The following is a 15,919-nucleotide window of genomic DNA, read 5'->3' on the forward strand; positions in this document are numbered from 1 at the left end:
TAGAAAAATAATATGTATATATGTATATATTTTACCAAATTAAAAATATTTTTTTATTCAGTTGACTCATTTGTGAATTTGTTTAAAATAAAAATCGTGTAATAATTAGCATATGTATTAGCATAATTAATTATTCCATAGACTAAATATTTTTAAACCATTTGACTCATTAAAAATTATCCAGTATTACATACTTATAATTAGAATATTCATTACCATATTTTAAATATTTTTTATTCAATTGACTCATTAATGAATTGGTGCCAAAAATTCCATTTAATATTACCATAATAATATGTCCATAATTAAATAGTATATATTGTGCATTATTCTTCTCCATTTTGTATTACCATAATTAATTATTTCAGAGTGTAATTATTTTTTACTCAACTGACTCATTTAAAATTATCCGGTGCTACATACTTATAATTAAAATAGCTATTATCGTATTAAAAATGTTTTTAATTAAATTGACTCATTTATGAATTGGATAAAAAAATTCCGTGTAATATTAGCGTATATCAATTTTCAAAATTAATTAGTCTATATTCTACCATATTCTTCTACAATGTCTATTAGTATAATTAATTATTCAATAATCTTAATATTTTTTATTCAATTGAATCCTTTTAAATTATCTGAAACTACATACTTATAATTAGAATATATATTACCTAAATTAAAATATTTTTTTATTCAATTCCTAGATTTAGGTAATATGGTTTTTAAACATATTTTATTAAATTTTAAACATATTTTATTAAATTGAATCACGATTGTCTGTACATGGTTAGCAAATGAGAATGTTTTAGTATGGTAACTAATTAGAATCATAATCATAATAATCATATTTTAATATATTTCGTTTTTGTATGTTTTTATATATTTCGGTTTCTTTGTATGGTAACGATTACAATACTCACGATTCTTTGTAGGATTTGAAATTTTTAATTACTAAAATTACTAAGATCTAATAATATGTAAATGGTGATTACCATATTTAATAATATATGATTGTGAGTATAATATATATTCCTAACATGTTTTCTTTCAATACACGGTAATTTATATGAAGTGAAATGTTAAAATATAATAATATGTACACGGTGATTACTGATTACCATATTTAATAATATATGGTGATAATTATAATATATATATATATTATAACAATTATATATGGTTAATTAATTAAGAATGGGAAGAAATCAGAATTACCAATCACCTTGGTCATTTACCACATACATAAACTCAATATAGAGTTAAATTAGTAAAAATATAAGTATATTACAAAAAATCTAACCATATTTAATAATCTATATATTATAAAGTAATTTATTAATTGTTAATTAATTACGTTAATAAAAATTTGCACACAATAATATTTTGTTTTATTTAATCTATATATTATAAAGTAATTAAAATCTATATATTTAATAATCTATATATTATATTGATATTAATTAATAAATGACCTTAATCTGAACTAAGGGGTAATATTCTGTTTGATTCAATTATATACCTTAGTAAAAATCATTACATGGTATATGTTAAAATAAATTTGATTCAATTGATTTAATTAATTACTAAAAACGAACACGTAACATGTATGGTAACCCGTTATAGTTGATTTTATGCAATTAAGTAATTAGTTTGAATTACACGCCTTAAAAAATAATAAACTGTACACTGTAATTATAATATTTAATATAATATATTGTGTACACGGTAATATTGTGTTTTAATTTATTAATTACCTTAGTATAAATTTGTACATCGTATATGTTTAAATTGATGTTATTGAATTGAGTAATTAGTTTGAATTATAAGAATTAATGCTATTGACTTTATTACATTGTATTAATATAAATTTACAATAAAAAATTATTAATATAAATTTACAATTATAAATTTGTATAAGGAAAAACATATAAACTTCTGGTAAAAAAAAATTAAAAATCTCTCCATTACCTAAATTAAAATATTTTTTTATTCAATTCCTAATACGTACTTCAATCTCAATATCTCATTGCCTACATCTTTATTTGTATATTGGTAAAATTACAAAAGTGCTAGTACGTACTTCTTCCTATATATATATATATATATATATATATATATATATATATATATATATATATAATGAATGATATTATAGAAATTTCTTCTAAATTTTGGGGGGAAAATTTGGCTAGAAGGATTTACTTTTAACTATATATAGATATAGATTTTTATTGCCTACACTTCATCCGTCCCTATCCAAACTTTATCCACTTGATGAGCAACGAACTCTATTGCTTCCTGATCAATCTTTCTAGATCTGTATCTTCTCCACAAAAAATAAACAAAAAAAAAAAAGAATATATCAACATTTTTATTACAAACCACTTTTCTTATTTAAATATCGGAAACTCCAAAACAAAACAAAACAAAATCCAAAAAGAAAAAAAAAAACTAAGATAATGAAAACCTCACCCGTGCAAATCACGTATCAGCCTCAACTGTGGAAGATCACAGGATGATTAACAAAAGTCAATGAAATGATGGAGAAGATACGGGGTGGAGAAGCCTTACCGATGTGGAGAAGGAAATGATGGGAAGGCTAGGAATTATAAATTTGTATTTATAAGTAGAAAATACTAATTTAAAAGGAAAGTATAATGATTTATTTATTTAAGGTATTATTATTATTATTATTATTATTATTATTATTATTATATTATTATTATTATTATTAGATTACATAAATGCCCCTAAGTTTTGGGGGGAAAACTTGCTAGGAGGATTTTACTTTTATATATATATTATTATTATTATAATATTATAATATTATTATTATTATTATTATATTATTATTATTAGATTACATAAATGCCCCTAATTTTTGGGGGGAAAACTTGCTAGGAAGATTTTACTTTTATATATATATATTATTTTATACTTATACCTAAACATGTACGGTATATATACATATAATTACTAGGACTATATATGGGGTTACTCAAAACGATTCTCTTTGAATTCTACCAAGTTTAATTTTCTGTCCAGAATCTTAACAATCCAACCACAATGGAAAAAGAATTAACTTAGTTTAGGGTATAAATTAACTTAACATTTGTTAAAGTTTAATTAGTTATAAAATAGGTTTAATAGCTACAAAGTAAAATTTGGTTTTAAAAAGCTAATAATATTTACAAAAAAGATGAACACGTGTCAATTGAATAAAGCACTAAACTTATCATTTTTGTGTAATTGGGTAACTAAACTTAAGTATTTAATGAATGGAAGTTTTTTTGGTTTCAAAAAACTTAAGTATGCAATGGAATCATCAAACAAGTAAAATATATGCAATTGAGACATTATGAATAATGAGTACGTCCAATCCTTATTACATTATGTGAAATGTTATTTAGTTTCATTTTGTATACACTGCAGTTTCATTTCACCACAACTACAGTATCATTTTGATATACTGTAATTTAATTTGATAATATATAAAATAATACGTAAGGTAGTGTCGGTTTAGATACACTGTAGTGTCAGTTTAGATACACTATAGTTTCAGTTGGTAATTAACACACCAAAAAATGCGCGCTCTGTTAACAGTAACGACATTTCATTTTTTTATTTAAAGAAACGACGTTGTTTTACCCGCGGTGCAGGTGCACCGCAGTCCACAGTATAATCACCCTAGATAGACATAGCAGTCTCAATTTTCATATTAAGATAACGGACTACATATAGTCCATATATTGAGTAGTCTTTGAAATTGTATAAATGGGCCTAATACCTTTTATGCATGATATTAAATTAATGTTAGTAAATCAACATTCTTCCTTCTCTTGCATCCTCCTCTTTTCTTCTACAATTAAAGCATGTTTCTTCATGAACTGATGAATTGCGTGCTATTCTTTCTTATGATTTAATGAATTAAATTCCGTTCTTAAAAAAAATACATTATTTGAATAATAAATATACATTATTTGAATAATAAATGTACATTATTTGGTATGCTACAAAATAATTTACTTCCAATACACAAATAATATACATTCAATATATTAAAAATGTACATTTATTCATGGTCCACAATATAATTAATTTGCCTAATTAAATACACTCTCTTGGCCAATGACCTTGTAGTCTTGTGGCGCAAAGTGGCTCTTCCAAATGAGAGATGAGAGGTCATAGGTTCGAACCTCAGTGAGCAGTATTGACTCTTTGTGCTTTAGTAGGTTGAAAAATATAAAGTAACTATGAACAGATACTACATTGTAACAGAGTGTACTCAAAAAAAAAAAAAAAAAAAAAAAAAAAAAAAAACTACACTCTCTTGATGATGATGATGATCATAATCATAATCCATCTTCCTTGTGACTGGCTCCCTTGAGATTTTTCTTTAATTTTTGTCTCCCTTTGTGATCTAAAATCCTTAACTGTTACAATAATACCAAGCATTGTACCATTGGTTAAGTGTTGTTACGGGGTATTTAATTTCAATTTGAACGCAGCATCACATTAGTTATAGTAATCAATGCTAAATTCACTCCGTTCGTACAACGTTAAAATAGAAATGGAATAAATCGATGAAGAGTTCTCTTCAAAATTAGGTGAAAAAAAGTACATACGTTCAGACCGGGGGCTAGGCATGAACATGAGCACAACCATGGTCGAGACCGAGACCAAGAAAAACATACACAAAATGTATTGTGTCGTAGGCACGGCCATGCCTAAAGCCATCTTACTAGGCAAAATGCAACTCTCATGGCTAGCGTATCATATTTGTCTTTTAAGCTATTTTTTTCACCCCTGAAACATTTGAATTACTCTTTATGGTCTTAATAGAAGTTGTAGATTTTAAGTTATCTTTTCAATGTCACTAGAATCATGCCAATTGAATTTTCATACATTGATTTATGATTGAAATACTAAGTAGACAACAATTTAGGTAGAAATGCAACCTTACTTTCTTTTGCTTTGCCTTTGCATTGAATTGATTATATCGTCAAGTCCATTAAAACACCAATATTTAGCACGACACGAGGTTTTTGTATAAATCTGTTTGCTTCATTTCTCCTCAGAAATATGGTAATGTGGAAAAGTTGGGCCCACAAATTGGAGAGATAAAGTGAGAACCATTTTCTCTTTTACCCTTCTCTCCCTTTTGTGTGGGTCCTACTTCTCTACACTCTTACATATCATATATTATTTTAATCACTTTTTTATAAATAATAATTTTAACTATATAATTATAATTTTAATATTAAATAAATAAGAATAAATTTATATAACGAAATAAAAAATTTGAAATCAAATTTTAAATACTATATTCATTCTTAACAAATTATGATGCAAAGTAAATCTGTAATACAGAGTGTCAGTACTATATGCATTCTCTTTTCACTCACTTTTACATTTGGAGTCTGTTGCAAGTATAATCAAAAGAACCTTTTTTTTTTTTTTTTTTTTTTTTTTTTTTTTTTTTTGTGAACTATTTTGGTTTCCTTTAGTTTCTATTATATATGGGCAAATTATGTTGTGCATCCGTATGCACCATGCATGGTGTATACGGATGCAAAAACGACGTCGTTTTGCATCAAAATGTGCGTCCTATTAAAAAAAATCAGTTTCGATTCCCAGCAACAACATTATGTTGTTTATTTTTTAATTCATTCATTCTGAATTTTTAGTTATGAAATTATGGATGTGTAATTATGCATGATGTAGTTATGCAATTCTGGATTTTATAGTTATGAAGTTATAGATGTATAGTTATGCAATTTTGGATGTATAGTTATGAAGTTACGGATGTGTAGTTATGTAATTCTGGATTTATAGTTATGAAATTATGGATGTGTAGTTATGTAATTCTGGATGTATAGTTATGAAATTATGGATGTGTAGTTATGCAATTCTGATTTTTTTTTTTAAAAGTTAAACGTCAAAACGACGTCGTTTTTACATCAGTATGCACCATGTACGGTGCATACGGATGCACAGCCTAACGATTGTTATATGTGCATTATTGTTATTTTCTTTTCTTGGGAGTGAAATACTACATGAGGTGGACAATACTTAGGGCTTTAAGTGCAGATTAATATTGTTAATTTTAATTTTCTCTTAAATGGTATTTTATTATTTTACTTTTTTTAAGGTTAGATAAAATATTGGTATTCTTATTATTATGATATTAAATTAAATGTTAAAATGATATATAATTAGTAATTATATTTAGTGTCGATACTCACCGTACTATATATAAAGCATGGTTTAAAGATAAAAGCAAATAAATTTATTCCACTTATTTGCTCCCAACTGAAGCAATGAATTGTCCCTCTGATCTTCATCATATTCTATTTTTTAATTGCATAATATATGGTTTAGATGGCTGAAAAAGTTAGTCTCCTATATTCTTTTTTTGTACTAGTGGAGTTTGATGATAATGATTCTGGGCATCGATAGCTCCTCCGACCAGGCGCTTGCAGATCACTCGAACATCGTCGGCGCAACGGGTCACGACATGGTCATCGTACTCAACGAAGCCTATGTTGTTCTGTCTGCCTCAAAACTTGGAGTACTTGCAAATTAATAAAGAATAAAAGAACTTTTGTTTCTTTATATTTTGTTCATTTTCTTGATATATTATTCTCTTTTAAAAAAATTAATCATGCAAATTAAAGTTAATCTCTAATAGACAAATTAAGCCCCTATACTAGTATTTGCCCCGCGCGATGCACGGACAAAAATGTATAGTTTATGATACAAAGCAGAATTAGTTTTATTAAAAATGTAAGTATAGTTATACAATATAATATTTAAATGTTAAAGACAATAAATGCATTCATATTGCTAATCTCATTTGCAATAATGATCTTACAAAGTTAAACGGACAGAGAAAGACCCGGACCACTTCATGATTTACACACAAAAAAAAATAATGATCTTACAAATTTATTAATATGCATTCACATTTAGACGAAAAAAATTTCCCTACTTGATTTTACTTTACCTAACTTTCTTTGTAAATTATTAAAAAACTAATCAAAATTATAAACTATTAAAAAGTTTGTGTGTGTATATATATATATATATATATATATATATATATATATATATATATATACACACACAAACTTAATAAAAAATAAAAGTTTTAATATAACAAATGTTGGGCCAATATATAATTACAATTTTTAAAAAAAAAAAATTCTGGGCCAAACCTATCCCATTGCAGCCCATTTTTCCAAAGTCCATTCACAATTTTGGAGGGGAAGCGAGTTTTGGAGGGAAAGCTACGATTCTGCTTTATTATATATAAAGATAAAGATAAAGAAGATAAAGATAAAGATATTTAGTATTCAGTTCATAATCAGGTGAGAACCAATCTTAACCTGTGAACTGCAAACATGTGAAGGGTTGCACTGTACTTACTGCATGATTACACCGCACTCGGATACGATTGCACAGCAAGGTTCTCCAAGCATGCCCAGGAGCCGTAGCATTACAATCATGTAGTAGTTGTGGTGCAATCTTTCACAAGTTCGCAATTCGCAGATTATGGTTGGTTCTCACATTATTAAAAATCTTTAGTATCAATACTCAACATATTATATATAAAGCTAGGCATAAAGCATTGTTGTAAGTTCAAGCAAATAAATTTATTCTACTTATTTGCTCCAAACTGAAGCAAGGAATTGTCCCTCTAATCTTCATCGTATTCCATTTGTTTATGCTATATATATAGGAGGTTAGCCACACATTTTGATTCACAAATTAAACCAGCAGCCCCATTAATATTTTCTTTGCTCTTTCCCTTAATCTTGCTACCTCTCTTTTCCCTAATTCTTAAAAATGAAATACCAGCCTTTGACAAGTTCAGACTTAAATGAAAGTAGAGTCTTCAAAGAAGTTATGGCTACTCATGATCCAATAAGCAAAGATTTTAAAGCAAGTCATATCCTCCACTTTGTGAAGAAAATTCTTTTTCTTATCATGGTTAGTTTGTCTATTTACTATTACTTTATATTTATATTGAATTTTATGTTTGATCTGGTACAAGAAACCATGATTGATTGATTGTATACAAAGTATATATGTGTCAGAAATTTTATGCTATGGGTGGCATATTTTTGTTGTATAATTTAATTAATATATAACATCATCATTGTGTATAGTACTTATATTATATTTATAGAATACAAATGTTTTATATTTTGACATATAGTAGCTAGTGCGCATATTGCGTGGATTTCTAACTAGTTAAATCTTGATGTAATTATATATATTGAATAGAGTAACAGTTAGGTAGCTATGTTATATATAGATTTCTCAAGAGTGTTTTGATAGATTCAATGAAAATAATTGTTATCATGCGTTCTTGTAAAGTTGTGTGTGCGTGTGTATATATAGATGATTTTTTATTGTGTGTGTATGTGTTTTTCATCTTTAATTTGATGGGATTATATATATATATATATATATATATATATATATATATATATATATATATATATATATATATATATATGGTTTAATTTAGATGGGTGGAAAAGCCATTTATGAAGATGAGGATGAATCGAACCACAAGGAGGTGTATGTGCCTGATGAGATGGAACTCAAAGACATAGAACATTGGTATCAAATAAAGCAGCTTTCATCTGAGGTAATATAATTCTTCTTTTTTTTTAAGCAATTAAAATAAATTTGTAATACTATATATATATATATATATATATATATATATATATATATATATATATATATTCAGATAGAACTGAGGTGTTCAAGAAATGCAAGTGATCCACACTCAACTGTAATGCATTTTCTGAAAATGTTGTGTGCATATCCATGGAAAGCCAAGATTTTGATGATGTTGGCGGCTTTCTCCCTCAACTTTGGAGAATTAAGCCTTCTCCGATCTTACAAGGGACGGTCCCCCAAACTGGCAAATCTCAAGGGAATTAGTAAAACTCCATTATTGGTTGTGGCACCCTCCCATATCCAACAATTTATTTCTTTTTTTATCCAAACACTCTTACATTTTACTGACACCATTGTTGAGCTCACACAATCATCTTCTTTTAACTCATTGCCAATCATACCGGTTGCTTCTTATTGGATCCTTATAAGTATCATAATTCTTGCATCCTATCCCGGTCACCTGCGGAGTGGTGGTTCAGAGTAAGATTTTATTTTAAATATACATACAATTGATGTATTTAATTAATTTCATGTTACTTAATATTAAGATATCAAATGTTTTAGTTATATTTGCCTCATTAAAATATAGGGTTTAATTTGTTCTATGTCTGTCTCAAGATCGTGGGACGTTTACCCACCTACATGTATTTCCCATTTGTTAACACATTAATGAAGTTTTGTTGTTTGTTTCAAAAAATAGGTGGCTTAATACCGAAGGAGCAAAGTTATCCAGTTTAACCATCACTATCAATTACTTATTCTCAGCTTATTGCAGCCCAATGCTAGGTTAGTAAAAATAAATAAATAAATAAATAAATAAATAAATAAAACATTTTCAATTTTATAATTATTGTAAATTTTTATCATATCAATCCTATATATATAATTTAATGGCTTCAATTCTATTTCAGATATGAAGAGAGAAGAGGATTCTTACAACGCATTGTGGCGTGCATTCTCTGATGAAAATCCAATCCATCATACTAATTTGGATGTTCTGAAATTAATATTGAATGTTAAGGATATTGACAAAGAGGAACCTTTATATGATTCCATGCAAGATCAAACGGTAAGAACTCAAATTTAAATTTGACAATTTAATTCAACTTTAAATTCATTTTTTAATATAATTGAGTGAATTTTGATTATTGCAGGTAGGATTACGTTCCTTAGAGAACAAAAAATTAGTGTTATTTATCACGTCAGACGTTGAAATTGACGCTTCTATGATCACTGCAAATGGTTTTTTTTATTCGTCAGCTAGATTATGGATCCCAATAGTGGATTATCCCACTTTACGGTGGGATAGTGAAACTATGAACAACCACTATAGAGTTTTAACAAACTTAGGAAGAATGCATGGAGTGAAAAATCTAGAAAAACTCATAGCACCTGGATTTGCAAGATTTGTAAAAAAGAAATTCTTCCCAATATTTCAAATAGGGGGTGGGCCTATTGCTGTTTTACTGGATCAATATGGAAGGATTGTTCACTGTATTGCAACACACATGATGCTAAAGAGAAGTGTAGATGTTGCTTTAAAGGACGGTCCTGGAATTAGAAACAAGGATAGCATAATTCCTTTATTCAAGAATGCGTTGGAGGAGACAACTTCATCTGTCAAACATTTCGTATTTGACATTGATGAGAAGATAAGTGATTTTGCTAATCAAATAGAGAGTAAATTGGATGAATGGTTTCTTGGCATTCAGAGTGAAATACAAAATTCGGTACGTTTATTATTAACTAGCAAAGTAATTAAGTCGCACACACATACATACACAGATATAATAGAATGGGATTAGATGCAGATAAGTCTTTCCGTGCGAACGTACGAATGCACTGTCAAGCCAGTATCAATGCGCTGTAAAGTATTTCGAAATGCACCGTGCACTAACTGATTCTCATTGATTGTCAACTCTGGTGCATTTGGAAATACTTTATTGTGCATTGATACTGGCTTAACAATGCATACGCATGTTCTCAAAGAAAGGCTTACTCGCATCTGAACCTCTTTATATATATATATATATATATATATATATATATATATATATATATATATATATATATGTGTGTGTGTGTGTGTTTATTTATTTATTTATTTATGGTCAAGCTTAATTAATTATTATTTGTAAGAGTAGCTTGAAAGCATTATGTTCAAAGCTATGATGGAAGAAGACGATTGGAAGGAAAAATCTTGGTGCACTAAACTTCTGATAGGAAAAACCTTCATCCCTCCGGCAGAGGAATGGGTAAGTCCAACTTATTTCTTCTTTGCATTCCAACCAAATTTTGAAATACGCTTCCTCCCTATTATTTTATTGCTCTACCTCTAACAACTTATTATGATTTATCAGGTTAATGCAAATGAGCACATTTTTTTTATTGGAGGGAATGATATAAATTGGATTAAAACATTTGCATCCAATGTATTGACAGAAAGTCATTTTATACCACAAGGGACAATTAATATGGTATATGTCGGTAGCAACATTAAAGCAGCATTACTGATTCATCGAGACAGGATTTGTGAGACATTTGAAGAAATTGGGAAACTACCGTATTTTTGGTTAAATCTTCGTGGCATATTTTTGTCAAGGATCAAATTCTTGGATGATACTTGTCGTGATGAAAAGAGTGACGAAATTGTTAAAGGACTAAAAGTATTGCTAGCATATGAAGCTGAACAAATAGGAGTTGTTGGGTGGGCTATGCTATGTAAAGGGAACAAGATTGTCGTATATGACCTAGGAGATAAAATGTTGGCGGTCATGAATGAATACGCGAAATGGAAGGAAAATGCAATAGTCAAAGGCTTTGACCAAGCATTCAAAGATCATCATAATGAGATGTTTGCAGGCTCCACTTCCACTTCACAACATCACCCTTGTGCTCTTGAATGTCCATCTAATTCTGACAAAGTCCCAGAGAATATAAAATGTCCTCAATGTTGTCATAATATGCAAAAATTTGTCACTTTCAGATGCTATCATGACCATTTATGTAAAGAAATTTCCGATGCCCGTGAGGATTAGGATGTACTAGGTTGATATCAAAACACATTGTATTTGCATTTGTATCTAAAGGTTACATTTTTGCTTGTAATTTAAATTTTTTACCTACTGTATTTGCATTTGTATCAAAACTAGTATTGGTATTCCTCCCATTAGCTTAATTCTTAATTGACATAATTTTTTCCTATTTTCTCTTCAAACATATTTTACAGGTGAAATTTTTATACCTTCAACACAAGGCCGGAAGAGTGCAATGTATGGATCGGATTCCAATTTTCGTTCTGAGTTCTGTTGTTTAATTTTCATAATCTGATTTATGATACGAGTTTTGTGGCTAATTATAGAGGGAGAGCAGATGATGAATATCATACGATAATTATGCTGCAACAATTAAGAGAATGAATAATATCTATTATATATTTCTTTTAGTCCTTAATTAGTTTAGTATCTTCAATGAACTTCTATCGTATGCCTTTTCTAAATCAACTTTAATCACCACCATCCCATTGCTCCTCGTTTATTCCTCATTGAATTCAAGACTTCTTGATATGCAAGAATGTTATCCGTGATTTGCCTCTCCGGTACAAATTAAAGCTAGTTTGGTGGGGCCAATTAGCTACTTTGATACATCCTTTAGTCTAGATGCCATGGTTTTGGTCATCAGCTTATACGACAAATTACATAATCCAATGGGGCGCAATTGTTTTATCGATTCGAGAATATGGTCTTTGGGAATAAGTGAAATTAGGGTGTTATTACATACTTTTACAGCACGTTTGATTCACGGAATGAATTTTGAGGTAATAGGAATGATATTCCATAAGGAATGGAATAGGCAAGGAATAGAATAGGAATTGTATTCTATTGTTTGGTTCGCGGAAGGAATAGACTTTAGGAATTATATTACAGTGTTTGGTTGATTTAAAGAATAGAAATGAAATATGTTTTAAAAGACATAAATACCCTTATAAAAATATGTGATGGTGGCGATGGTGGTGGTGGTGGTGGTGGCGGTGGTGGCGGTGGTGGTGGTGCTGGGGTGGTAGTGGTGGTGGTGGCGGTGGCAGTGGTGGGGGCGACGGTGGTGGTGGTGACGGTGATGGTTGTGGCAGTGGTGGTGGGGACGGTGACGGTTGTGGCAGTGGAGGTGGTGGTGGTGGCGGTGGCGGCGGCAATGGTGGTGGCGGTGGTGGTGATGGTGGTGGCGGCGGTGGTGCTGGGGTGGTAGTGGTGGTGGTGGCGGTGGCAGTTGTGGTGGCGGTGGCGGTGATGGTGGTGGTGGCGACGATGGTGGTGAAATAGGATAAATTTATATATAAGATAAAAAAAAATTAGGTTAAAGAAATGGGTAAAAAAGAAAATAGATTCTAAAATATATTCATGAGCGTTCAGTAATAGGCTAATACAGGGGGCCCTAGTAATAGCTATTACCTTATTTGAGGTAATAGGCTATTACCAGGAATATTATTCCTGGTAACAGAAATGGTTACCAAACAAAGGAATAGGCCTATTACTGGGAATGCTATGCCATTCTCGGCCTATTCCGTGAACCAAACGGGCCATTAGAAATTCACCATCCCTGAAAAATTTCAATGCAAATCTAGTAGACTCTTCCCAACTATATTCCAAGATTTTTTATAAAAACTTGCGTTATAGCCGCCTGGACCAGGTGCTTTACAAGGAGCCATATCAAATAGGGCTAACAGCCCTCATGAAGCTGCGGGAGAAAAGCATGATCACAGAGCCAACGCCAGATTTGGCTTATTAGAGAAGGAGGAAATTGATTGTGGTCAAATGTCACTTTCCCTTTTTGAACCACACATACAAAGACGAAATTACCCCTTATATTAAGATTAATTGGCTAATTAAAAATTTTTTTGTGAGATTTGATTGGCAATTTGGCCGGAGTGACCAAAATTGATAAAAATTGAATAGTTAACGTACTAAATTAACAATTTTAACTTGGCAATGTTGGGTAAACAGGCATGGAGGTTACTTACTGATCCTGACTCATTAGTGGCTCGTGTTTATAAAGCCAGATATTATCCTAAGGAGTCTTTTTACGAGGCAGGCGTGGGGAATAATCCTAGCTATTGTTGGCGTAGTATTATGGCAGCAAAGGAGCTAGTTTGTGGTGGGTAAGACGACGAATTGGGAATGGAAACACTACCTTAGTATGGGAGCACGTACCCCTGGACAAGATGATTTAGACCCAATGATTCAAACTGAGATGCCACCACAGTTAGCTAGAACTAAAGTCGTGGGTCTCCTGGATCCAGGTACCGGCTCATGGGACCAACACCTGCTCACTGATATATTTCAACCAGATGATATCCCAAAAATCCTCGAGATTCCAGTATCCCCAGATTATGATGATGTATGGTATTGGCACAGGGATCCTAATGGTTGTTACTCAGTCAAAGACGACTATAGACGCATAATTGGAAACTATTCTAACACCAGTAATGGGGTTTTTGATGGATGGCTAGCTTTATGAAAAATCAAAATACCTCCCAAATGGAAAACATTCCTATGGAGAGCTCTAAGTGATATCCTCCCCACTAAGAATAATTTGATTATAAAGAGAGTAGAGGTGGACCCGATGTGTGCCATGTGTGGGATTGTTCATGAAAATATTATGCATTCGTTAGTATCGTGTAGATATGCAAGGTCCATTTGGAGCCAATCTAGCCTCCCACTCCCCCACATTGTGACAAATATTTTCCATGAATGGTTTAGTACAATCTTAAATGTTCTAGACAGTGGAATATTGTATGCAGCTTCTATTTTATATCATATATGGAGAGCAAGAAACAGACCGGTTTGGGATGCCTGTCTACCGCTGCCAAGGAAGGTGCTTGTAACACCTATGGCCACTATGCAAGCGTGGAACATGCTCCACCACCGAACGCCCAGCTCAGCCGCGAGGAGACACTCCACGGCCGATGGAGCCGCTCACACCGCACAGCAGGCCGAACTCCAGCAGGTGGTCTCCGTCGCGACCGAACACTTGCATCAACCGCCACTGCCACATTCCGGCCAGCCCGTGGGAACGCCAAGACCCAAAAAATGCTTCATGGATGCAAGCTATCATCAGGATACCAGTTCAGCAGCGGCGGGGGCGGTACTACTAGATGCCGACAATCACTACGTCTCAGCCTTCAGCGCCCCCCTACTAAGTTGCTTCTCCCCACTCATGGCTGAGGCATACGCATGTAAAGAGGTTTTGTCATGGTTAAGAGGACGTGGCGAAGATTCAGTACAACTACACACTAATTGCCAGACACTACAACGCTACCTATGCGCACCGAATACCCCGTCCAGGTCATATGTTGGATATGCTATCGATAGTTGCAGGAATTATATGTCTAATTTAAGCTATTGCTCAGTCAGTTTTGTTCCTAGATTATAGAATTTATTAGCACATACTTTAGCTACTTTAGCTTTTAATTCTGCCACGGCTATGTACTGGGACGATGTCCCACCAGACTCTATTTCAGTTTATCTATAAATACAACCACATTGGTTGACCTTCAATAAAAATTAATAATTTTAAAAGTCGTGGATTGCAATTAACAAGACCTCAATAGTGATATGACAAAATAGAAATTTTACTCCCGCACAAAGCAACTTCAAGGTATTCCTTTTGGGGATTATTGTTTGAACACCACATACCACGTGAGGAATTTTGTAGAGGTCAACCACTTAGAATCTGCGCAAGCTAGCTTTGTGGATATCCCCAAGACACCTCAACTGTGGGAGCAACGATTTCCACCACAGGAACAAAACACTACGTCCATACAAAATGTATGTTGGATTTGGATCCTACGTTAGTTGGGAATTCATTGGGTTACTCAAAACGATTCTCTTTGAATTCTACCAAGTTTTCTGTCCAGAATCTTAAGAATCCAACGACAATGGGAAAAGAATTAACTTAGTTTAGGGTATAAACTAACTTAACATTTGTTAAAGTTTAATTAGTTATAAAATAGGTTTAATAGTTAAAAAGTAAAATTTGGTTTTAAAAAGCTAATAATATTTACAAAAAGATGAACAAGTGTCAATTGAATAACGCACTCAACTTATCATTTTTGTGTAATTAGGTAACTAATTTTAAGTATGCAATCGAATCACCAAACAAGCAAAATATATGCAATTGAGACATTAGGAATAATGAGTACGTCTAATCCGTATTACATTAT

General features: G+C 31.3%; 1 protein-coding gene across 1 annotated transcript in view; it reads left to right on the plus strand.

The window, feature by feature from the left end:
* Nucleotides 1–11,873, plus strand: part of LOC109182908 (protein SIEVE ELEMENT OCCLUSION B-like) — a 40,451-nt gene extending 28,578 nt beyond the window's left edge. Inside the window, exons 4-8 of the mRNA XM_019333161.1 lie at nt 9,401–9,486; nt 9,612–9,769; nt 9,855–10,430; nt 10,845–10,955; nt 11,061–11,873. Coding sequence (XP_019188706.1) covers nt 9,401–9,486; nt 9,612–9,769; nt 9,855–10,430; nt 10,845–10,955; nt 11,061–11,738 — 1,609 coding nt within the window. The 3' untranslated portion in view covers nt 11,739–11,873. The remainder of the gene's footprint in view (nt 1–9,400; nt 9,487–9,611; nt 9,770–9,854; nt 10,431–10,844; nt 10,956–11,060) is intronic.
* Nucleotides 11,874–15,919: the final 4,046 nt, after the last annotated feature.

This window comes from Ipomoea nil, unplaced genomic scaffold, assembly GCF_001879475.1.
Source record: "Ipomoea nil cultivar Tokyo-kokei standard unplaced genomic scaffold, Asagao_1.1 scaffold1074, whole genome shotgun sequence".
In the NCBI taxonomy this organism is placed as follows: Eukaryota; Viridiplantae; Streptophyta; class Magnoliopsida; order Solanales; family Convolvulaceae; genus Ipomoea; species Ipomoea nil.